Source organism: Saccoglossus kowalevskii, chromosome 19 (assembly GCF_978046115.1).
Source record: "Saccoglossus kowalevskii chromosome 19, keSacKowa6.1, whole genome shotgun sequence".
In the NCBI taxonomy this organism is placed as follows: Eukaryota; Metazoa; Hemichordata; class Enteropneusta; family Harrimaniidae; genus Saccoglossus; species Saccoglossus kowalevskii.
The window spans coordinates 13,324,149-13,350,521 of NC_140659.1; the positions used below are offsets into that span (position 1 = coordinate 13,324,149).

The 26,373-nt window shown below is 37.2% G+C and overlaps 1 protein-coding gene across 1 annotated transcript in view; it reads left to right on the forward strand.

Annotated features, from left to right (window-relative positions):
* The first annotated feature begins 8,546 nt into the window (after positions 1–8,546).
* Positions 8,547–26,373, forward strand: part of LOC102801569 (hypoxia-inducible factor 1-alpha inhibitor-like) — a 32,183-nt gene continuing 14,356 nt past the window's right edge. Inside the window, exons 1-2 of the mRNA XM_085493508.1 lie at positions 8,547–8,726; positions 24,971–25,215. Coding sequence (XP_085349634.1) covers positions 8,559–8,726; positions 24,971–25,215 — 413 coding nt within the window. The 5' untranslated portion in view covers positions 8,547–8,558. The remainder of the gene's footprint in view (positions 8,727–24,970; positions 25,216–26,373) is intronic.

A 26,373-nucleotide genomic window follows, 5' to 3' on the forward strand; every position in this document is an offset into this window, starting at 1 on the left:
CTTAATAAATATGCATGTGTATAAATCTCTGAAAAATTTAACAACTATGTGATTGTTTGGTATCTTGGTGAATCAGACTGCACCCAGCTGATTGTTTGGTATCTTAGTGAATCAGACTGCACCCAGCTGATTGTTTGGTATCTTGGTGAATCAGACTGCACCCAGCTGATTGTTTGGTATCTTAGTGAATCAGACTGCACCCAGCTGATTGTTTGGTATCTTAGTGAATCAGACTGCACCCAGCTGATTGTTTGGTATCTTGGTGAATCAGACTGCACCCAGCTGATTGTTTGGTATCTTAGTGAATCAGACTGCACCCAGCTGATTGTTTGGTATCTTAGTGAATCAGACTGCACCCAGCTGATTGTTTGGTATCTTGGTGAATCAGACTGCACCCAGCTGATTGTTTGGTATCTTAGTGAATCAGACTGCACCCAGCTGATTGTTTGGTATCTTAGTGAATCAGACTGCACCCAGCTGATTGTTTGGTATCTTGGTGAATCAGACTGCACCCAGCTGATTGTTTGGTATCTTAGTGAATCAGACTGCACCCAGCTGATTGTTTGGTATCTTAGTGAATCAGACTGCACCCAGCTGATTGTTTGGTATCTTAGTGAATCAGACTGCACCCAGCTGATTGTTTGGTATCTTAGTGAATCAGACTGCACCCAGCTGATTGTTTGGTATCTTGGTGAATCAGACTGCACCCAGCTGATTGTTTGGTATCTTAGTGAATCAGACTGCACCCAGCTGATTGTTTGGTATCTTGGTGAATCAGACTGCACCCAGCTGGTTGTTTGGTATCTTAGTGAATCAGACTGCACCCAGTTGATTGTTTGGTATCTTAGTGAATCAGACTGCACCCAGCTGATTGTTTGGTATCTTAGTGAATCAGACTGCACCCAGCTGATTGTTTGGTATCTTAGTGAATCAGACTGCACCCAGCTGATTGTTTGGTATCTTAGTGAATCAGACTGCACCCAGCTGATTGTTTGGTATCTTAGTGAATCAGACTGCACCCAGCTGATTGTTTGGTATCTTGGTGAATCAGACTGCACCCAGCTGATTGTTTGGTATCTTGGTGAATCAGACTGCACCCAGCTGATTGTTTGGTATCTTGGTGAATCAGACTGCACCCAGCTGATTGTTTGGTATCTTAGTGAATCAGACTGCACCCAGCTGATTGTTTGGTATCTTAGTGAATCAGACTGCACCCAGCTGATTGTTTGGTATCTTGGTGGATCAGACTGCAACCAGCTGATTGTTTGGTATCTTAGTGAATCAGACTGCATCCAGCTGATTGTTTGGTATCTTGGTGAATCAGACTGCACCCAGCTGATTGTTTGGTATCTTAGTGAATCAGACTGCACTCAGCTGATTGTTTGGTATCTTGGTGAATCAGACTGCACCCAGCTGATTGTTTGGTATCTTAGTGAATCAGACTGCACCCAGCTGATTGTTTGGTATCTTAGTGAATCAGACTGCACCCAGCTGATTGTTTGGTATCTTGGTGAATCAGACTGCACCCAGCTGATTGTTTGGTATCTTAGTGAATCAGACTGCACCCAGCTGATTGTTTGGTATCTTGGTGAATCAGACTGCACCCAGCTGATTGTTTGGTATCTAAGTGAATCAGACTGCACCCAGCTGATTGTTTGGTATCTTGGTGAATCAGACTGCACCCAGCTGATTGTTTGGTATCTTAGTGAATCAGACTGCACCCAGCTGATTGTTTGGTATCTTGGTGAATCAGACTGCACCCAGCTGATTGTTTGGTATCTTGGTGAATCAGACTGCACCCAGCTGATTGTTCTGTATCTTAGTGAATCAGACTGCACCCAGCTGATTGTTTGGTATCTTAGTGAATCAGACTGCACCCAGCTGATTGTTTGGTATCTTAGTGAATCAGACTGCACCCAGCTGATTGTTTGGTATCTTGGTGAATCAGACTGCACCCAGCTGATTGTTTGGTATCTTGGTGAATCAGACTGCACCCAGCTGATTGTTTGGTATCTTGGTGAATCAGACTGCACCCAGCTGATTGTTTGGTATCTTAGTGAATCAGACTGCACCCAGCTGATTGTTTGGTATCTTGGTGAATCAGACTGCACCCAGCTGATTGTTTGGTATCTTGGTGAATCAGACTGCACCCAGCTGATTGTTTGGTATCTTAGTAAATCAGACTGCACCCAGCTGATTGTTTGGTATCTTGGTGAATCAGACTGCACCCAGCTGATTGTTTGGTATCTAAGTGAATCAGACTGCACCCAGCTGATTGTTTAGTATCTTGGTGAATCAGATTGCACCCAGCTGATTGTTTGGTATCTTGGTGAATCAGACTGCACCCAGCTGATTGTTTGGTATCTTGGTGAATCAGACTGCACCCAGCTGATTGTTTGGTATCTTGGTGAATCAGACTGCACCCAGCTGATTGTTTGGTATCTTGGTGAATCAGACTGCACCCAGCTGATTGTTTGGTATCTTGGTGAATCAGACTGCACCCAGCTGATTGTTTGGTATCTTGGTGAATCAGACTGCACCCAGCTGATTGTTTGGTATCTTAGTGAATCAGACTGCACCCAGCTGATTGTTTGGTATCTTGGTGAATCAGACTGCACCCAGCTGATTGTTTGGTATCTTGGTGAATCAGACTGCACCCAGCTGATTGTTTGGTATCTTAGTAAATCAGACTGCACCCAGCTGATTGTTTGGTATCTTGGTGAATCAGACTGCACCCAGCTGATTGTTTGGTATCTAAGTGAATCAGACTGCACCCAGCTGATTGTTTGGTATCTTGGTGAATCAGACTGCACCCAGCTGATTGTTTGGTATCTTGGTGAATCAGACTGCACCCAGCTGATTGTTTGGTGTCTTGGTGAATCAGACTGCACCCAGCTGATTGTTTGGTATCTTGGTGAATCAGACTGCACCCAGCTGATTGTTTGGTATCTTGGTGAATCAGACTGCACCCAGCTGATTGTTTGGTATCTTGGTGAATCAGACTGCACCCACCTGATTGTTTGGTATCTTGGTGAATCAGACTGCACCCAGCTGATTGTTTGGTATCTTAGTGAATCAGACTGCACCCAGCTGATTGTTTGGTATCTTAGTGAATCAGACTGCACCCAGCTGATTGTTTGGTATCTTAGTGAATCAGACTGCACCCAGCTGATTGTTTGGTATCTTGGTGAATCAGACTGCACCCAGCTGATTGTTTGGTATCTTAGTGAATCAGACTGCACCCAGCTGATTGTTTGGTATCTTGGTGAATCAGACTGCACCCAGCTGATTGTTTGGTATCTTGGTGAATCAGACTGCACCCAGCTGATTGTTTGGTATCTTGGTGAATCAGACTGCACCCAGCTGATTGTTTGGTATCTTGGTGAATCAGACTGCACCCAGCTGATTGTTTGGTATCTTGGTGAATCAGACTGCACCCAGCTGATTGTTTGGTATCTTAGTGAATCAGACTGCACCCAGCTGATTGTTTGGTATCTTAGTGAATCAGACTGCACCCAACTGATTGTTTGGTATCTTGGTGAATCAGACTGCACCCAGCTGATTGTTTGGTATCTTAGTGAATCAGACTGCACCCAGCTGATTGTTTGGTATCTTGGTGAATCAGACTGCACCCAACTGATTGTTTGGTATCTTGGTGAATCAGACTGCACCCAGCTGATTGTTTGGTATCTTGGTGAATCAGACTGCACCCAGCTGATTGTTTGGTATCTTAGTGAATCAGACTGCACCCAGCTGATTGTTTAGTATCTTGGTGAATCAGACTGCACCCAGCTGATTGTTTGGTATATATCTTGGTGGATCAAACTACATGTATATCCAGGTGATTGGCTTGGTTATTTGTAAATAAGATTTCATCTATCAAATTGGTAATCAGTCTTCACCTAGCTGATTAGTTAAGAATTTGGGTAATAAGACTATATAGTACAAATTGGTTGAGATCTTGGTAAAATTATACCATGTTGACCAAATGTGCTAGTCAGTGGTTGTTTACTATTAAACTAAAAAAACAAAGTCCATTTATCAAACCATATGTTCAACAGCGACTAAAATTTTGTTGAATATGTTGTTAGATGACATTGAACATCAATTTAAATAATGAAAATTCCAGTTTTGAATGACTTACCGTAATACTAGTATCTAATAATTGAGGGCGCTGTTCGTAAAAACAAAATAACCAAGGTTAGAATTATATAAACTGTAGAGGGCTCTATCACCTGACTGATGGATCACTGGCATTGCGTCGTCACAGGAAGCGCTGTCCCAACACAAGGACACCGATGTCAATGGGATCACTGGGCATTAAGATCAATGTCAACTTATTCCTTTGTTAAAGTATTGAGCATTTCTTGATGAACAATAATTTTACGCATAGTCCATTGCATTATTAATTTTCAAAACAAAATGAACAGGATGTCATGACCAAGGCAGTAATGAGGGGCATTGGCACTTTAAACAATTTTTGTGACTGTAAAAGTGTTTGAAATTTGCGCCTTTTAATTTGCATATTGATAAAGTGTATCATATATGGCATATACCAAACTCTTTGCAATAAAAATATTCTCATCAATCATCATGAAGAAGTAACTGTCCTTTGAAATCATACATATGGATAATGTATTTCCATGACATTTTAGGCCAAAAAAAATACAGTAGGGATTTTTTTAATATTTCAAGATATTTTTTTCGTTTGTTATAACAGAGATTCATTTTTTTTTTCTTGCATAAAATTTAGGACTGTTTGCAACTGTGAGTGTCATAAATTAGTTGTTTACTAGTTTTGTCTCTCTATAAATTTACATTCAAAGCATGAAGTTTTGTTCAAATATGGCCAACAAAAGTTTAGGGACAGGCATACACACAAGAAACATACACTTTTTTTTGCCTAAGGGTTTCTAATATCTGGAAAACAACAATAGAAATTGTGCATGTGACATCACTGATCACAAAATATAAAGGTTACCTACTAATCAGAAACATTTTAGAACCTCTAAAGGTTACTGACCAATCAGAAACATGCTATTACCTCGTGTGTAGATTACTGACCAATTAGAAATCCCAGTCTATTTAAAGGTTACTGACCAATCAGAAACATCCTAGTACCTCTAAATTTTACTGACCAATCAGAAACATGCTAGTACCTATATAGGTTACTGACCAATCAGAAATCCTAGAATATCTAAATGTTATTGACCAATCAGAAACATCCTAGTACCTCTAAAGGTCTAAAGGTTACTGACCAATCAGAAACATCCTAGTACCTATATAGGTTACTGACCAATCAGAAATTCTAGTATATCTAAAGGTTACTGACCAATCAGAAACATCCTAGTACCTCTAAAGATTACTGACCAATCAGAAACATGCTAGTACCTATATAGGTTACTGACGAATCAGTAATCCTAGAATATCTAAATGTTATTGACCAATCAGAAACATCCTAGTACCTCTAAAGGTCTAAAGGTTACTGACCAATCAGAAACATTCTAGTACCTCTAAATTTTACTGACCAATCAGAAACATGCTAGTACCTATATAGGTTACTGACCAATCAGAAATCCTAGAATATCTAAATGTTATTGACCAATCAGAAACATCCTAGTACCTCTAAAGGTCTAAAGATTACTGACCAATTAGAAACATGCTAGTACCTATATAGGTTACTGACGAATCAGTAATCCTAGAATATCTAAATATTATTGACCAATCAGAAACATCCTAGTACCTCTAAAGGTCTAAAGGTTATTGACCAATCAGAAACATCCTAGTATGTCTAAAGATTACTGATCAATCAGAAACATGCTAGTACCTATATAGGTTACTGACGAATCAGTAATCCTAGAATATCTAAATATTATTGACCAATCAGAAACATCCTAGTACCTCTAAAGGTCTAAAGGTTATTGACCAATCAGAAACATCCTAGTATGTCTAAAGATTACTGATCAATCAGAAACATGCTAGTACCTATATAGGTTACTGACCAATCAGAAATCCTAGAATATCTAAAGGTTATTGACCAATCAGAAACATCCTAATACCTCTAAAAGTTACAGACCAATTTAAAAAAAATGTTACAGATGTTCAGATTTCCTGGTAAACTTGTGATTGCTTGATGAAACAAATGAAGTGTTTGGTGGAATGAATTTGAACTTGTAGTGTAGTGAGAAGAAAAGATGCTCTGTGGATAAAAACTTTTTATTATTGTTGTGTCATAATCCATACTATAGTCAAATCACACTATGATTTATTATAATCTACAAATATTGCATATTTTGCAGGACACACAGCAGTATTCATTAAATGAGAAAAAATTAGAACAACTAATACGCATGTGCAGTGATTGTTATTGTATGTATCAAAACAACCGGTGCATATGCATATTAGAAAATTTAATAGCTTCATTGAATGATTACTCAGGTCATGGTAGTCCAATTCATGGAATGCCCCAAATATTTATTACTCCGAAAATATTTTTGGACAGTAAGGTGTCCCATTGAAATAAAAAAACAATCTCCAAAAAATCATTCATTTATTGCAAAGCACAGATAAAAATATTATCAAATCTGTAGGAGAATTTATAAACAATGCATTCTTAGTTAGAAATGAAAAACATGATAAGTAATCTTATCCACAAATGATTAATAAATTATTTTATTGTTTTTTTATTTTATTTTATACTGATAGAAAATTATGTACCGGTATTTTAAAAGATGTAGTAAAGATATTATTATTATTATCATTAAATGCCAATAACCTGAAAGCTTCTCTACTCTGAAATTAGTTGTATAGTTTATCCCACATACCCCACTCATACTTTCCATTCAGATATTGAAGTTTTCAGCTTCCTTAATATGCATGAACACAATTACAGCAGGAAACCAGGAAAAATGATGGCAGTAGGAATACTTTTACTTGAATATGTAAGTAAAATATTTGTCATACAACTGTGAGGTAAATACACAAATATTAATCACAGAGTAAAGGCACGCAACTTCTGAATAGCTTTATAAATTTTAAGCCTCCAAACATGCGAAAATAAACCCACAAAATAAAAAAAAAATCAGGATGAAGAGTTATGTATATCTTGGCAACTTTTCACCAATTAAGTTCATACAACCCACCGTACTAGTAATCCCACCTTAAATGTAATTTCCTGATTTCCTGATTTCCAATGTGAATGAGAACAAGCAATATTAATATTGATAATCTATAGAACGGACTACCAATGAGCAACTCTAGATTTTCCTTGTCCCTACATATCCCGTGGTGGTGGTGGTTGTGCTGGTGGTGGCGGGTGAATGGTGGGTCGGGGTTCATATTGATTAGCGCATAACGGATATAGTAAATTTCATAAGTTATCTACTTGGCTATAACCCCTCCCCCCCTCCCCGGAATGACTTGATGTTTGATAAAAGTCATATTTATTTTGAAATGCACACACTTCAATAAAGAGAGAGAGGTATTATTCCAAGAGTGCAATGAAGACATTAAAAATACAAATAATAACACATACATCTTCTCTAAAATCAACAGTGAAAATAACAGTATACCTCTATCAAAATTTTTAAAAAGCAGAATATTTAAGCCAAAATAATTAATCACTTCACCTATGGGATGGGGCTAGTAGGACTAAATTACTAGTACTTTATTTAGATCAGTTTTTGTTTTAATTGTATTCAATTTTAGTAATTATTTTTAACATTTATTTTTTAACTCTTATTTTTGTATTATTGTATTTTCTATTACTGTATTGTATTGTATTTAGAATTGTCCTAGTCTTGTAATACTCGTTATTTATCATACTGAATCCGCTGACGGTTCGGGAGTGTAATAAAGTTATTATTATAATATCTTTATGTTACAGCTAAGCAACTGTGTCTATAATGCAGAACACTCCCTGAAATCTTAATTTAACAAACCTTTCTAGCATCTTTTGTGGATGATTGATTTGTACATTGTAAAATGTTCTTACCTTACAAAAGTTATGATTCCATGGTACAGTATACTCGCCATATAAAATGTAGTGCTGTGTGAACAACGCCAGCTACATCACCGATGCCAAACGCACTACATTTCTGCAGCCTTGTAGAGAGGGCGCTAAACTAGCTTTCGATTCTCTCATTTAGCAAAACAACGACGGCACAGATTCGGATTCAGATTCGTTTCGGGTTCGAGTCACTGAGAATATTTACTTGTACCTTTCAACAAACAATACAAATCACGCTATTGTGATGTCTTTTTTAATATGTCTAATCCCAAATACAACGTATAATTCAGCTTTCTAAAAAAAATTTACCATTATTTTAAAAGCATTATACTTGTCCTTAAAAAACAACAAAATGTATCTACATTTAAATACATGTACTTATATTTTTTCCTTTATGAAAAACATGAATTTTTTTAAAAAACATTTGACAGAAAGCAGACACAGAACTATTTAAAAAAAAAACTATTATCTTATAATATATTGCTACTTCGAATCTAGAATGAATCTGTACCCGAATCGGAGGCCAACTTCATCATCGTAGCAAAACAACATGGCAGCCTTCATAGCAGAAGGTACTTCCTCACCGTTGTTTCGAGGTTATGAAGGCCAGTCATTACCATTCGGTCCCCAGGACTTAAATAAATACAACTTTTCGTCGGAAGAAATACCAAGACTTTCAGCAGATGACCCGAGAGTGAACGAGCTTATTGCGGCAGAGGTATGTTCACTTGTTTTAATACTTGTTTTGAATTTGTTCATGTATTTAATTGTATTGGTGTACTGTATATTGTCACATCACTGTATTTTTACGATCCCAACAACCGCGAGTTGCCTACGTGCATTTCGTGACAACTAGGCTTCAGTGCCTAATTATAATACATTTTATGGCTCAATAAAATTCGCTTCATCTAATAGCAAAATAGATTCGTTGCACTAGTAGACGTCGTTACTCGCCTTGTCCTGTATTTCAGTGGTGACACAGTTTTCCTAACTTTGTTTGATCCGTTTGTATTCATAACAGGTCATGCGTGCCTGGCAGTTAGCGTGGTATCTAAGACATAAGTTGTTATCGCTCCCAATTGACTTTGTTTGCATTAGTATTTCATGTTTTTTTAACCTTGGTTGATTTTTATTAGCATTTCGTTGACATGATCCTTGCTGAAACTTCTGGTTAATTTGGACACGGAGCTGTAATGATTACAGCTCTCTGATTTGGATAATTACTATTACCCTTTTCACCACCAGACTTTCTCGCCCAAATTTTTCCACTTTTTTTCTTCTTATATTCTTCAATATTTTTTAGTAATGAATCCTAATTTTGGAGCCAACAGACAAAATTTGAGTCAATTTTCAGTTTTTATCTTTGCTCCAATCATTTGAAGGAAAGTGCAGACTATAACCATGACTGTTTTTTGAATTTATGATGAAAAAAAGGAACTGGTGGTGAAAAGGTTAATGTATGAATATTTATCGTATTATTTGCTAAAGTATGCTTTGGTTATGTTTGATGAATGTCTTGTTTCCAATATAATAATAAAAATAAGAATATTTATTTATTTATTTATTTAAACAATAATATACTCCCGGTAACTCATAATGAACGAAAGCACACTTTGCACGACATTATTGAGTGCAAAGTGTGCTTGAGTTCATTATGAGCCACTATTGTTATTATTTTGTTGCATTGGCAATGCCAGTGAATTTTCACACATTAAAACTAAGATAATTTGGAAGAAACGACATTCAAGAGAATCGCGTCTACATTATATGGGCCTTGTAATCTGTATACTGTATATAACGTCAACGCGTTCATGCAGCGTTTCCCATTCATACACACAAGCACAATACAGTTTGCAGCTGTCAAAACACGTATACAAAAAATAACTTCCTATCTTACATGATGTTAATTTTGCGATAATCAAGAGGACCAGCGATGTGTTGATGGATTGAAGCTCGTAAACAAGACAGCGACGGCAGGAAGCTCAACGACAGGAAGGTCTTCAAAATTGGCAGCACATGCCCCTTGTGTTGAAGCTCAAACAACTATTATTATTATTAGTTGTCTGAGGTTCAAGCCATTGTAGGGAAAAAACGCATACTCCCCATTTAGTCTGCTGTGAAGTATTGTTTTCATTTCTTGTATTTTCGAGCACATTTAACTGGGATTCATCGACATCGATAAAACGGGCTATCGTGGTTGCCTTTGGTGAGCTACATTTATTTACGCGTCACGTCAGTACCGAGTGTTTCTTGCGAAGTTGGGATTGGCCAGACGACGATTTGTGTTTGTCTTTATGGCGGGAATGACATTTTTCATGTAAACTAAAAACAAATAATTATTTGTCATATAGCTCAGAGTTATTCATTTTCAGTTTTGTTTTTAATCGTTTTCACCCCATAATTTCCCTTATTATTAAATGCCCGTCTTATTTTTTTTTCGAACTCAACCTTCTATTCCTATGCATGGTACAGGGCCTTGATGCTCAATAATGCAATACATTATCGCGAATAATCTGTAGCAATGATGTCATACAATTTGCTGGTATTGATAACGCTATAATATAATACTCTGTAATGGTTTTTAGCTGATGGTGTAGTGAATGAAAGTTCAAAATAAAAAGTAAAAGTAATATACCAGTGATATTATTACTAGAAACTCCATTGTTATAATAATAATTTTTATTAAACCATAATAAATCTAAACGATAGTTTTTCAGAAAAGATTGATTTTTGACTCCCGTGTGTGAAGCACACTCATTGGATTTTGATGAAACTTTGTACATATATGCCCTGGACTAATGCACAAATTTAATTAGTTTTGGGTAAAAATCCATTCATATGATTAACCTAATTTGCATAATGCTTAATCAATTTTTGGCTTTTCCACTGATATCTCAGGTACACTAATCATCACATTTCAATAGAACTTACATAGATACATAGGACAATGCATAGACAGATATGTGAAATATGAATTACCTAATTTGCATAATTAATCAACTTTCAACTTTTGATATTTCAAGTACTATCACTTCATTATTTTCAATGAAACTTGGTACATAGATTTTCTAGAACAATGCAGAGACCTGATTAATTTTGAGTAAAAATTTGTGTCTAATAATCAAGTAATTTGCATAATTAGTTAATTTTCAGCTTTTAGACTGATATCGCAAGTACTAATTATCCCATTTCAATGAATACTGGTACATACATGTAGATGTTCTAGGACAATGCACAGACCTGATTAGTTTTGGGTTAAAATCAGTGCATATTAATTACCTTATTTGCAAAATTAGCCAATTTTCAACTACATATATACTTTAACATAATGTGATGATCTAATTAGTTTTTATAATAATTACCTAACTTGCATAATAATTTACTTCTCTGCTTTCCACTAATTTAGTTAGGATTGATCATCACATTGTAATGAAACTTTGTACATGTGCGCCTAGAAACAATATACAGCCCCAAATCTACGCATAATAATTGCTTAATTTGTATAATGATTAATTTGGTTCACAGAGGTACAAATGTAGTCCACAAACGTGATTAGTTTAATGTTGATAAACATGCAGATTGTTTATCTATTATAAGCCTATTCCTGATATCTTAACAAATCAGATTTAAATTGAATTCATCGCAGAGGTGCTCTGGAATAAATTTGACTAAAAACCATGGATGAAAAATCAAATGTATTTTCTGTATATGTATTATAAATTTTGACAATGTGAATCACAATTTGTTAATGTTACATTGTATGCATTGCAAATAGGAGACAAATATTAGTTGCTAAGCTTCTCGTTTGAAATGCAAATCTTAAATTTTAAATTAATTTTAATGTGTCTCCAATACTCTCTCAGCACACAGGAGCTCTTTCTAAGCTTTCTTTGATTAGCTATTAGAGACCAATTAATCTTGATAACTTGAACTTTAATCATTTTCATATAGCGCTCATACTTAAACTTGAATTAAACACATTATTAAATGCGTGTAAAGTCATGCAAAGTTTATGGATTTCATCAAAAATATAATATTTCATTCATAGTGCAGTGATTTTAGTGTGACAAATATTTAACAATATTTTTAGATTTTGTACTGTGACATCAGGACAAATTGTATATAAATTACTGCTAGGGATAAACAAATAAATGTTTTGGTTTCCATAACATGCAAAAAAAACAAAACACTGATAGGCTGGAAGGGTTTTTATCTTATTTCGCACTCTTGCAGCTGTGTAGGTTATAAACAATAATAAGGTTTTAATACAGATTTTCAAAGTAACCTTCAAACATCTCATTCTAATGATTTTCTAGTTTGTACTAGTTTGTAATTTTTTTTGGTAGTTTTCACCAACTACCTGTTATTTTCTACTTTACTGCTGTATGGAATATTGATATTTAGTTCGATGAAAAATGTTTTTGTCAGTTTTTATTATTCAATTCTGTTTTGTAATTGGCTCAAAAATTTAGGAATCAAAAGTTCATATATAGATTCATTTACTTCAAATGTTGTGGTGAAAATAAATAGGCTTAGTGTTCAAAGGTGAAGCACTATAATTTCAATATCTAGGTGATGAAAGGTCAATAAAAGGTGAAGTCACCAGGGGAAACCATCTGCCATGTGATTTTTATTGTCTATCTAATGTTCTATATGAATTTTCACAGGCAGGAATTTCTGTGATTTAATAGTTGTCATGATAAAAATAATTGACAGTTCTTTTAAGTACCGATACCTCAGTTCTGTGTACCCCAGTAAAACTGTTTACTGTGATTCCTGTCCTAAGTAAACTACCAAATGATAAATGTTCTCTGTGACTTTTTACGACGCCAGTAAAATGTTCTATGTTACTTCCTAGAAATCCCAGTTGTTGACTGTGACTCCTTAGTACTCAAGTAAAATGTTCACTATAATTCTGCCTAGTAGATTTATTTACTGTGACTCCCTGATTCGCAAAATTCACAGAAATTGTTTTCTCTTAAAATTAAAGCTGTTTGCAGTATTATCAAAGTATGTAAGTAGAAATATACCTATTTTTTGAATGGCATCATTTTTCTACATGTGTACCATGTTGTGAGTGGAACATTTTGGACATTAATATGTATTTTTTTGAAATTGTGTAAGAAAATGCATTGATTTATTGACTCCAGCGTTCTACAGTCGGCTACAACATTTATTTTCAAATTCTATACTTTCAAGTATATTCAAATAATTTGAAAAAAAGCATAGACTAGGTATTACAAATGATTTATAGAATCGGTTTTTTTATTTCTACTACCAGTACATAAAATGTTCCCTACTGTGATATAGATTTACCCAGAGTCGACGCTGCGACAAGTCAACGCCGGCGAGATTTGAAAGGCAACTGTTCAGTCAAAACCCAAGCAGTCAGAATTTTTCTATAGTGTTAAACTTGATTTTGGCTGCCATTTTGGAAAATAGGCATACAAGTGAGTTTGACATTTTAAAAATTAGTTTGAGTTCATGTTTTTTTGCAGAATATAAACCACAAAATCCCAATAATTTAGAAACGAATGACAAAATATATTAAAATAAATAATAAAAAAATATGTATATGTTTTATGTATTTCTAATGATATTGCCATTTCTACACGTTTTGTTTATTTCATGCTTGCTTTCCTTCATTCAGTGATTCTTTTTCTTTGTGTTCAACATGTGTTACCGGTAATAACCATCATCATCCATACATCCTGATATTAAACTGAATACCATCATTGTGGTTCTTTTGTTAACAAAGATAAACCATTAAAGCTTCAATTCAGATTAATTAAGGGTTTAGAATTTTAATTTTACATAGGAATATATTATTATAATTATATTATATTATTTCTGAAAAAAATGAAAGCATGAGGAAATTTTTGTAATTTAAAAATTTTCTGCAAAAGTTTCCAAGGTTTCAAGCAACCCCCTGCTCACATACATGCAGTCTGAAACGGTTCACCCTCTTTCACCTCTCTTTGTCATTTGGTATTGTAATGATTGAAAAACAGTTGCATATTATTTTATAATATAGGCTTTTTTGTATTGTCAAGCTATTTACATTTTATTGGCATGCTTACGTGACTGGCGTCTTGTTCTATCCTGTTTATTCTGCTGTGGAACAAGCCTAGCAAAAAAAAATATTTCAGGGCTCAAAACTTATGGAGGTAATTGCTTTACCAGTACCGGTAACTCCTCACCCTGAATACTTTGATGCCCACCTGAATGCTTAGATGCATCACCTGAATGCCTAGTTTCATTACCTGAATGCCTAGATATATCACGTGAATGTCTAGATGCATCACTTGAATGTTTAGACTCCCTATCTTAATGCTTAGATGCATCACTTGAATATTTAGATTCCCTATCTTTGCTTAGATGCATCACTTGAATGTTTAGATTCCCTATCTTAATGCCTAGATGCATCACTTGAATGTTTAGATTCCCTATCTTAATGCCTAGATGCATCACATGAATGTTTAGATTCCCCACCTGAATATTTAGATGCCCCATCTGACAACTTAGATGCATCACCTAAATGTCTAGTTGCATCACCTGAATGCCTGGTTGCATTACCTGAATGCCTAGATGCATCACCGTAATGCCTAGATGCATCAACTGAATGTCTAGTTGCATTACCTGAATGTCTAGATGTATCATGTGAATGCCTAGATACATCACGTGAATGCCTGGTTGCATTACCTGAATGCCTAGATACATCACCTGAATGCGTAGATGCATCACTTGAATGCCCAGATTCCAACCTAAATGCCTAGATGTCCCACCTGAATGCCTAGATGCACATCACCTGAATGCCTAGATGCATTACCTGAATGCCTAGATGCCCCACCTCTATGCCTAGATGCCCCACCTCTATGCCTAGATGTCCCACCTGAATGCCTAGATGCCCAACTGAATACCTAGATGGACATCACCTGAATGCCTAGATGCATTACCTGAATGCCTAGATGCACATCACCTGAATGCCTAGATGCATCACCTAAATACCTAGATGCATCACCTCTATGCCTAGATGCCCACCTGAATGCCTAGATGCATCACCTGAATACCTAGATGGACATCACCTGAATGCCTAGATGCATTACCTGAAAGCCTACAAATGTAGATGCCCCACCTCTATGCCTAGATGCATTACCTGAATGCCTAGATGCATCACCTGAATGCCTAGATGCATCACCTAAATACCTAGATGCATCACCTGAATGCCTAGATGCATCACCTGAATGCCTAGATGCATCACCTAAATGCCTAGATGCATCACCTAAATGCCTAGATGCATCACCTAAATGCCTAGATGCATCACCTAAATGCCTAGATGCATCACCTAAATGCCTTGATGCATCACCTAAATGCCTAGATGCATCACCTAAATGCCTAGATGCATCACCTAAATACCTACATGTAGATGCATCACCTAAATACCTAGATGCATCACCTGAATGCCTAGATGCATCACCTAAATGCCTAGATGCATCACCTGAATAGCTAGATACATCACTTAAATACCTAGATGCATCACCTAAATACCTAGATGCATCACCTAAATGCCTAGATGCATCACCTAAATGCCTTGATGCATCACCTAAATGCCTAGATGCATCACCTAAATGCCTAGATGCATCACCTAAATGCCTAGATGCATCACCTAAATACCTACATGTAGATGCATCACCTAAATACCTAGATGCATCACCTGAATGCCTAGATGCATCACCTAAATGCCTAGATGCATCACCTGAATAGCTAGATACATCACTTAAATACCTAGATGCATCACCTAAATACCTAGATGCATCACCTAAATACCTAGATGCATTACCCGAATACCTAGATAATAACGTAAATACCTAGATGCATCACCTGAATAGCTAGATACATCACTTAAATGCCTAGATGCATCACCTAAATACCTAGATGCATCACCTGAATAGCTAGATACATCACCTGAATAGCTAGATACATCACTTAAATGCCTAGATGCATCACCTAAATGCCTAGATGCATCACCTGAATACCTAGATACATCACCTGAATAGCTAGATACGCATCACTTAAATACCTAGATGCATTACCTGAATGCCTAGACACATCACCTGAATACCTAGATGCATCACCTGAATGCCTAGATGCATCACCTGCTTCACCTGAATGCCTAGATGCATCACCTGAATACCAAGATATGCATTACTTGAATACCTAGATGCATTACTTGAATACCTAGATGCATAACCAGAATACCTATATGCATCACCTAAATACCTAAATGCATCACCTAAATACCTAGATGCATCACCTGAATACTTAGATGCATCACCTGAATACCTAGTTGCATCACCCGAATACTAAGATATGCATTACTTGAATACCTAGATGCATCACCTGAATATCTAGATGCATAACCAGATAGCTAGATGCATCACCTAAATACCTAGATACATCACCTGAATACCTAGATGCATCACCTAAATACCTAGATGCATCACCTGAATGCCTAGATGCATCACCTGAATACCAAGATATGCATTACTTGAATACCTAGATGCATTACTTGAATACCTAGATGCATTACTTGAATACCTAGATGCATAACCAGAATGCCTAGATGCATCACCTAAATACCTAGATGCATCACCTAAATACCTAGATGCATCACCTGAATACCTAGTTGCATCACCTGAATACTAAGATATGCATCACCTGAATACCTAGATGCATCACCTGAATACCTAGATGCATCACCTGAATACCTAGATGCATCACCTGAATACCTAGATGCATCACCTGAATACTTAGATGCATCACCTGAATACTTGGATGCATCACCTGAATACCTAGATGCATCACCTGAATACTTGGATGCATCACCTGAATACCTAAGTACATCACTTAAATACCTAGATGCATCACCTAAATGCCTAGATGCATCACCTGAATACCTAGATGCATCACTTGAATACCTAGATGCATCACCTGAATACCTAGATGCATCACCTGAATACCTAGATGCATCACCTGAATACCTAGATGCATCACCTGAATACCTAGATGCATCACCTGAATACCTAGATGCATCACCTAAATGCCTAGATGCATCACCTAAATGCCTGGATGCATCACCTGAATGCCTGGATGCATCACCTAAATGCCTGGATGCATCACCTAAATGCCTGGATGCATCACCTAAATGCCTAGATGCATCACCTGAATACCTAGATACATCACCTAAATGCCTAGATGCATCACCTGAATACCTAGATACATCACCTGAATAGCTAGATGCATCACCTAAATGCCTAGATACATCACCTGAATAGCTAGATACATCACTTAAATGCCTAGATGCATCACCTGAATAGCTAGATACATCACCTGAATGCCTAGATGCATCACCTAAATACCTAGATGCATCACCTGAATGCCTAGATGCATCACCTAAATGCCTAGATGCATCACCTAAATGCCTAGATGCATCACCTCAATGCCTAGATGCATCACCTCAATGCCTTGATGCATCACCTCAATGCCTAGATGCATCACCTCAATGCCTAGATGCATCACCTCAATGCCTAGATGCATCACCTCAATGCCTAGATGCATCACCTCAATGCCTAGATGCATCACCTGAATAGCTAGATACATCACCTGAATAGCTAGATACATCACTTAAATACCTAGATGCATCACCCAAATACCTAGATGCATCACCCAAATACCTAGATGCATCACCTAAATACCTAGATGCATCACCTGAATACCTAGTTGCATCACCTGAATACTAAGATATGCATTACTTGAATACCTAGATGCATCACCTGAATACCTAGATGCATAACCAGAATGCCTAGATGCATCACCTAAATACCTAGATACATCACCTGAATACCTAGATGCATCACCTGAATACCTAGATGCATCACCTGAATGCCTAGATGCATCACCTGAATACCAAGATATGCATTACTTGAATACCTAGATGCATTACTTGAATACCTAGATGCATTACTTGAATACCTAGATGCATAACCAGAATGCCTAGATGCATCACCTAAATACCTAGATGCATCACCTAAATACCTAGATGCATCACCTAAATACCTAGATGCATCACCTGAATACTTAGATGCATCACCTGAATACCTAGTTGCATCACCTGAATACCTAGTTGCATCACCTGAATACTAAGATATGCATCACCTGAATACCTAGATGCATCACCTGAATACCTAGATGCATCACCTGAATACCTAGATGCATCACCTGAATACCTAGATGCATCACCTGAATACTTAGATGCATCACCTGAATACTTAGATGCATCACCTGAATGCCTAGATGCATCACCTGAATGCCTAGATGCATCACCCGAATGCCTAGATGCATCACCCGAATGCCTAGATGCATCACCCGAATGCCTAGATGCATCACCCGAATGCCTAGATGCATCACCCGAATGCCTAGATGCATCACCCGAATGCCTAGATGCATCACCTGAATACCTAGATGCATCACCCGAATACCTAGATGCATCACCCGAATACTTGGATGCATCACCTGAATGCCTAGATGCATCACCCGAATACCTAGATGCATCACCCGAATACTTGGATGCATCACCGGAATACTTGGATGCATCACCCGAATACTTGGATGCATCACCCGAATACTTGGATGCATCACCCGAATGCCTAGATGCATCACCTGAATGCCTAGATGCATCACCTGAATGCCTGGATGCATCACCTGAATGCCTGGATGCATCACCTGAATGCCTGGATGCATCACCTGAATGCCTGGATGCATCACCTGAATGCCTGGATGCATCACCTGAATAGCTTGATGCATCACCTGAATAGCTAGATGCATCATCTGAATAGCTAGATGCATCACCTAAATGCCTAGATACATCACCTGAATAGCTAGATACATCATTTAAATGCCTAGATGCATCACCTAAATGCCTAGATGCATCACCTAAATGCCTAGATGCATCACCTAAATGCCTAGATGCATCACTTAAATGCCTAGATGCATCACTTAAATGCCTAGATGCATCACCTAAATGCATCACCTAAATGCATCACCTAAATGCATCACCTAAATGCCTAGATGCATCACCTAAATGCATCACCTAAATGCCTAGATGCATCACTTAAACGCCTAGATGCATCACCTAAATGCCTAGATGCATCACCTGAATAGCTAGATGCATCACCTGAATAGCTAGATACATCACCCGAATAGCTAAATACATCACCCGAATAGATACATCACTCAAATGCCTAGATGCATCACCTAAATGCCTAGATGCATCACCTAAATGCCTAGATGCATCACCTGAATAGCTAGATACATCACTTAAATGCCTAGATGCATCACTTAAATGCCTAGATGCATCACTTAAATGCCTAGATGCATCACTTAAATGTCTAGGTGCATCACCTAAATGCCTAGGTGCATCACCTAAATGCCTAGGTGCATCACCTGAATACCTAGTTACATCACCTGAATAGCTAGATACGCATCACTTAAATACCTAGATGCATTACCTGAATGCCTAGATACATCACCTGAATACCTAGATGCATCACCTGAATGCCTAGATGCATCACCTGAATGCCTAGATGCATCACCTGCTTCACCTGCTTCACCTGAATGCCTAGATGCATCACCTGAATACCAAGATATGCATTACTTGAATACCTAGATGCATTACTTGAATACCTAGATGCATAACCAGAATGCCTAGATGCATAACCAGAATGCCTAGATGCATCACCTAAATACCTAGATGCATCACCTAAATACCTAGATGCATCACCTAAATACCTAGATGCATCACCTGAATACCTAGTTGCATCACCTGAATACCTAGTTGCATCACCTGAATACCGAGTTGCATCACCTGAATACCTAGTTGCATCACCTGAATACCTAGTTGCATCACCTGAATACCTAGTTGCATCACCTGAATACTAAGATATGCATTACTTGAATACCTAGATGCATCACCTGAATGCCTAGATGCATCACCTAAATACCTAGATGCATCACCTGAATACCTAGGTGCATCACCTGAATGCCTAGATGCATCACCTGAATGCCTAGATACATCACCTGAATACCTAGATGCATCACCTGAATACCAAGATATGCATCACCTGAATACCAAGATATGCATCACCTGAATACCAAGATATGCATCACCTGAATACCTAGATGCATTACTTGAATGCCTAGATGCATAACCAGAATGCCTAGATGCATAACCAGAATGCCTAGATGCATCACCTGAATACTAAGATATGCATTACTTGAATACCTAGATGCATCACCTGAATACCTAGATGCATCACCTGAATACCTAGATGCATAACCAGAATGCCTAGATGCATCACCTAAATACCTAGATGCATCACCTGAATACCTAGGTGCATCACCTGAATACCTAGGTGCATCACCTGAATACCTAGGTGCATCACCTGAATACCTAGATGCATCACCTGAATGCCTAGATGCATCACCTGCTTCACCTAGATGCATCACCTGAATGCCTAGATGCATCACCTGCTTCACCTGAATGCCTCGATGCATAACCTGAATACCAAGATATGCATTACTTGAATACCTAGATGCATTACTTGAATACCTAGATGCATAACCAGAATGCCTAGATGCATAACCAGAATGCCTAGATGCATAACCAGAATGCCTAGATGCATCACCTAAATACCTAGATGCATCACCTAAATACCTAGATGCATCACCTAAATACCTAGATGCATCACCTAAATACCTAGATGCATCACCTAAATACCTAGATGCATCACCTGAATATCTAGTTGCATCACCTGAATACTAAGATATGCATTACTTGAATGCCTAGATGCATAACCAGAATGCCTAGATGCATAACCAGAATGCCTAGATGCATAACCAGAATGCCTAGATGCATAACCAGAATGCCTAGATGCATAACCAGAATGCCTAGATGCATAACCAGAATGCCTAGATGCATAACCAGAATGCCTAGATGCATAACCAGAATGCCTAGATGCATCACCTAAATACCGATATGCATCACCTAAATACCGATATGCATCACCTAAATGCCTAGATGCATCACCTGAATACCTAGATGCATCATCTGAATACCTAGATACATCACCTTAATACCTTGATGCCCAACCTGAATGCATAGATGGCTCTGTAAACGCCTATAAACTGAATATCTCTGTGAACAGTCAAGTAGTATTCATTCTGCTTTTGATTCTACACACAGGTGTCATAGCAAGTTAAACAGTGTTGAAACCAATAAATTTAAATTTATATTGGATTCTATTAGAAAAGTTATTTGTGAATGCAATTTTTGTATTTTAAAATTGTACATGTACATGTATATTGACCCAATCTCTTAGACTGTGTAATGAATCACAGAAGTAGATAATGATCTAGTTTACAAATGTATCAAGTCAGTAACCTCAAAAAAGTCAGTCAGTAGTTAATGCTATACCCGATGCTCTATATTATTATTACAGTGCTGGCTTTATGCTTGTCCGTACTATGAATGGACAAATCATGATGGTGTACGTGACAACTGTAAAGTGATCTGATCAAAGCATTGTATAGATCATGCAAACCGTTAATACCTTATTGTGTAAACCCCCCTGTCGTATGCATGCCTGTTATTGATCTACTAAGTGACCACACACTGTATTTTTGTATTTTATTTTCGTCTGGTCAGCAACTAATAAATTTGTATTTCAGAGTGACATGATTAGGGGACTTAATCAATCTAGGGTAAATTTAATATGCTAGCTCCTATTATTTGGGGGGATTTTTTTTTAATATAAAAGTTTGGTCAGGATTAATTTTGAATGTAATTTTTAATAGCTGATTAAAAATATGTTAAGATATGTTTACAATATGGAATGTGGTGTTTTTTTTAAGGGATTATTTATGTGAAAATTGGGTTGCAGTATTTGGGGAGTAATATGTTGTTGGTGAGGCCAGACTGTTATTATCCCTTGTTTCGCAAATCCGCCGAATGAACAAAAGCCGAAAATGAAATAAAAATAAAATTTTATTTCAGCGTAATTTCTCGCGCCTGCAGACTTGTAAGTGCTAAAAATTGCTGGAAAAACCTTATTTTTTTTCTTCATTTTTTTTCTGCCCGCCGCATAACAAACCCAAGTTGCATTTTCGTGGGAGTATCATGATCAAAGTACCGAAGTCTCACGCAGATGAGAAACAAGGTTATACATGGAATAAAATTTTATTTCATTTCTTGTCTCCGATCAATGATCTCACTTACAATTCTTTGAGAATCACACAAATCTCGAGAAACAAGGAATAAAAAAGTCTGGCCTGATGAGATAAAGTATATAAAACTTTGCCCATGACTACATAAATGTAAATAAAAATATGTCCCCACTTGACATATAAATATTTGAAAAAAAATCCCCTCCAGATTTAAAATATGGAAAGCCCTAATACATTGCTGACTGTTTGCCTGAATGCCCCTGTCTGTCTGACAGTCCGACACGCTCAAATGACTTCCTTAATTATATGATCAAATGACTTCCTTAAATTGTGCTTTTTTACTATGCTGGTTTAAATATGTGAGAAAAGTTATAATTTATCTGCATCGTTTTGTCTTGCATGTTGGTGTCATATAAGTTTAAGTTTTCAAATGGACTAGTCGTTTCTGCTAGTATGTAGTTATCACATGGTGGATACAATGTGTCTTGCGGCAGAAGGCTATAAATTTACTATTAAGTTTGTTTTATCAACCTTAAATTATATACTATTTTTACAATGTCACGCCTTCTTACGTGTAGCTCTACCCACCCACTCACTGACTGACTCAGGTTGTGCCTCAGGTTAACTTGAATACAAATGTAGCTGCTGTTCAGTGTTTTCACACTATAGCAACTATATCTATCACAATTAATTAACTCATTCAATTGGTGTCACATGTAGACTGACTACGTGCAGAATTCCCCATAAAACTGTATTATTTACTAGGTGTCATGTGTTCTCTTGGGATAAAATTTACTGTCTGGAATAATGATGTTTTCTTACACATCCACTGTATACCTGGGTCTATTTATAGTTTACTTCAGGAAAACACAGTTGTATAGTCCAACAGATTATCTATCTCAAGCATAAATACATAAAAATTAAAGGGGAACCGCTCAATCCCATGGATTGCACCAAAGAATCATGGGACACTATTGTTTATGTTGTTTACAATGTTAATCTATCTTTTGTTATCCATTGTTATTTTAATCCAGAAAGTAAATTTGTTGTGAAATTAATCTTAACTGGAAGGTGCCCCTTTAACAATAGCCTAACTGACTACATGTATGTTGGACCCTAGGACTACTATTTTTCAAAATAAGTAGCCCAACCCAACTTGGAAACTTAACTCTTTGTTTTCACATAAACCAATTTTAGAAATGTGATATAAATTTTATTTATTGGCATTCACACTTGGTATGGCTCAAAAACTTATATTTACTGAACCAGATACATGATCAAAAAATATTTGCCAATTGAGAAATTAGGATACCAAAATGTATCTAGGGAAGAAGAGAAAAATGTCTCTTGAGTGACAACCAAGCAATTGGCAATGAAGTTCATACAAAAAACGTACCATGTTAGAATGTCAGTGTGTGCTGAATTTGTATGTTAGAAAATGCTGATGATAGTTTTATTATTAACAGTCTAGTTAATGACAGTTTAAAACAATATAACTAACAAAGTTTGAATGTTTATCTATTTATTCCAATGTTGTGTCAATGTTTTGTTAAATGATAATTTTGACCTCAGACAATGTATGTTACATGTGGTTGTACATAATTTAGTGTCAAATAAAAAAACTATCAATCTATTAATTACTATAGGACTATGAGCTTTAAAAATGTCTGGCCTAGTCTGCACAAGATATTTTGCTTATTTTGAGCCCTGCAAATATTCCCCTTTTTCTGTTCCATATACAGATGATGACATATACATGTATACATGTAAAAGTGTGAAAGTTACATGTAATTTACATGGGTATTATGACAAATTTTCAGTACCTATGATGATGTACACCAGAATGATATTTAGCATGGGTGTTCGTAAGTAGTTTTGACAGATTTACAGTTAATATATGTACTTCATTCCAATTTATGATACTTGGGTCTGCTGCTAATTATTGGATTACATCGTTTTATGAGCTCGTATATTTCAGACATTGGTTAAAATAACAAAACTGTAAATTTTCTTAGTATTTTGGTTTTTTTTTTATGTACTAAAAATACTCATGATGTAACATTTTATTGAATTGAGCCTGTATAGCAGTCTGCCCGGGGTAGCAGCCTACATTGTACATGGCCGGGGTAGCAGCCTGCATGGCCGGGGTAGCAGCCTGCATGGCCGGGGTAGCAGCCTGCATGGCCGGGGTAGCAGCCTGCATGGCCGGGGTAGCAGCCTGCATGGCCGGGGTAGCAGCCTGCATGGCCGGGGTAGCAGCCTGCATGGCCGGGGTAGCAGCCTGCATGGCCGGGGTAGCAGCCTGCATGGCCGGGGTAGCAGCCTGCATGGCCGGGGTAGCAGCGGGTACAAATTGCAGAAAGGGACAGAGTATGAATGAGAAAACAGATTAACCATAGAGCATAAACGTGCTAATACAATAGAGTATGGATGGCAAAAAACAGCCTTGACCAACCTCCATGACCTGCAAAATATAGTCAATCAAAAATACAGCGCTCACACCTTGTACATACCTCGAAAAAAGTGTCAAGTTGAAAGCTAGCTTAATGTTAAGTAACACTTAATTTATTTATTTATTTATTTATTATTGTCAATATATCACATAAAATGTTTGTCCTGGTGTTTTCATTAGAGACCATCTACATTCTACTTATTGTGTTTTTTTCTTCTTATTTTGTGTAGGAACCTGTTGTAGTGACTAAAACCAAGTTAGTTGGACCAGCCCTTAAATGGAACTTAGATTATTTGAAAGAACACATGGGTGATGCCTCTTTTAGTGTATACACAGCAAACAGTCATAGATTTATGTATTTTGATGAAAAAAAAGCGAAACTTCGAAAGGATTTTAGTCCACCGAGTAAGAGAATTGATATGAAAATGCATGAATTTGTTGAAAGGATAAAGTCACCAAGTCCTGGATCTGAAAGGTATGACCATTTATCTAATATGTTATAATATCATTACTAGGTACTAAGCTGAGGAAATGAGCCATTCCCCAAGCCTTGACTTATTTCTGCCACTGGTGGCATGGTTGAGGATCCGCAATCAGTCTCAGCAACAGGGGACATTTTACATATCAATCCGAAGCATTTTTTAAATAGACCATTTTCCGCTCACTGCGAGAATCACGCGTTATGCGTAAAATCGAACGTAAAAACAGGACAAACAAAGGTCATAGCATCGTAGTGGCGTCAAACATCGCGTGGGAATCGACAAACGTGAAAATATTTCGGGGGGCATTTCCATGCTTAATAATGTACTGTACACATTTGATGATAGACAATTTCGGTTATTCGAAAGCAATATTCCTCTGCTGTGCTCTCGCTGTCGCTCGCAAATGTCGTAAATTACGAAATTTGGACAAGATTTACGAACAAAATAAATATCTATTAGTAGGATTTACGAACACATTTTGTACAAAATACCCTCGCAAATCGCCCTCATTTAATTGTCAAGACTCGACTGTGATCATCACGCGTGTTACGGTTTGAGTGATTGCCATTTTAACAATGTCCCGTTACTTCTAAGATTGCAACAATTGTTACATGGTGATCGCGATCAACACTGAACTGCCACTGAATGTACTTTTCCACTCTAAAGTTATTTTGGTGTCATCGCACATGCGTAGTTTAGTCGACATGTATTTCAAGATACCCCGCAACTTTACTCTCAGTATGGGACGGTTTCATGTCGCCCTTATCAAACACGTGATTTGTTTATTTATTGAAAATGGAGACTACGTCAAAAAGGAGCAGACAACTGCTCGACGAGTATTTTTCACGATGAGATGGAGAAACCGCTAAATCGTGTTCAGAACCAGAAACCCATGGGTGTCCTAACCCTGACAGCACCAAGAAACGGAAAGTTGATCGTACTGCAGCACGATTTCAGAAATCATGGAAGGTTAGCTGCAGTTCCGTAGCTCTTTGGTGCGACATACAATCTAATTTTGCCCTACCAATTTCATTCGGACGTCTTGTTTTTATTTTTGTTGTTGTATGTCGAACATGTCACGTAAATAATGCGGTCGGCAACATAGGGCTATGATTCCACAGCTAATGGAAGGTGAGACAATGTTAGCGAAT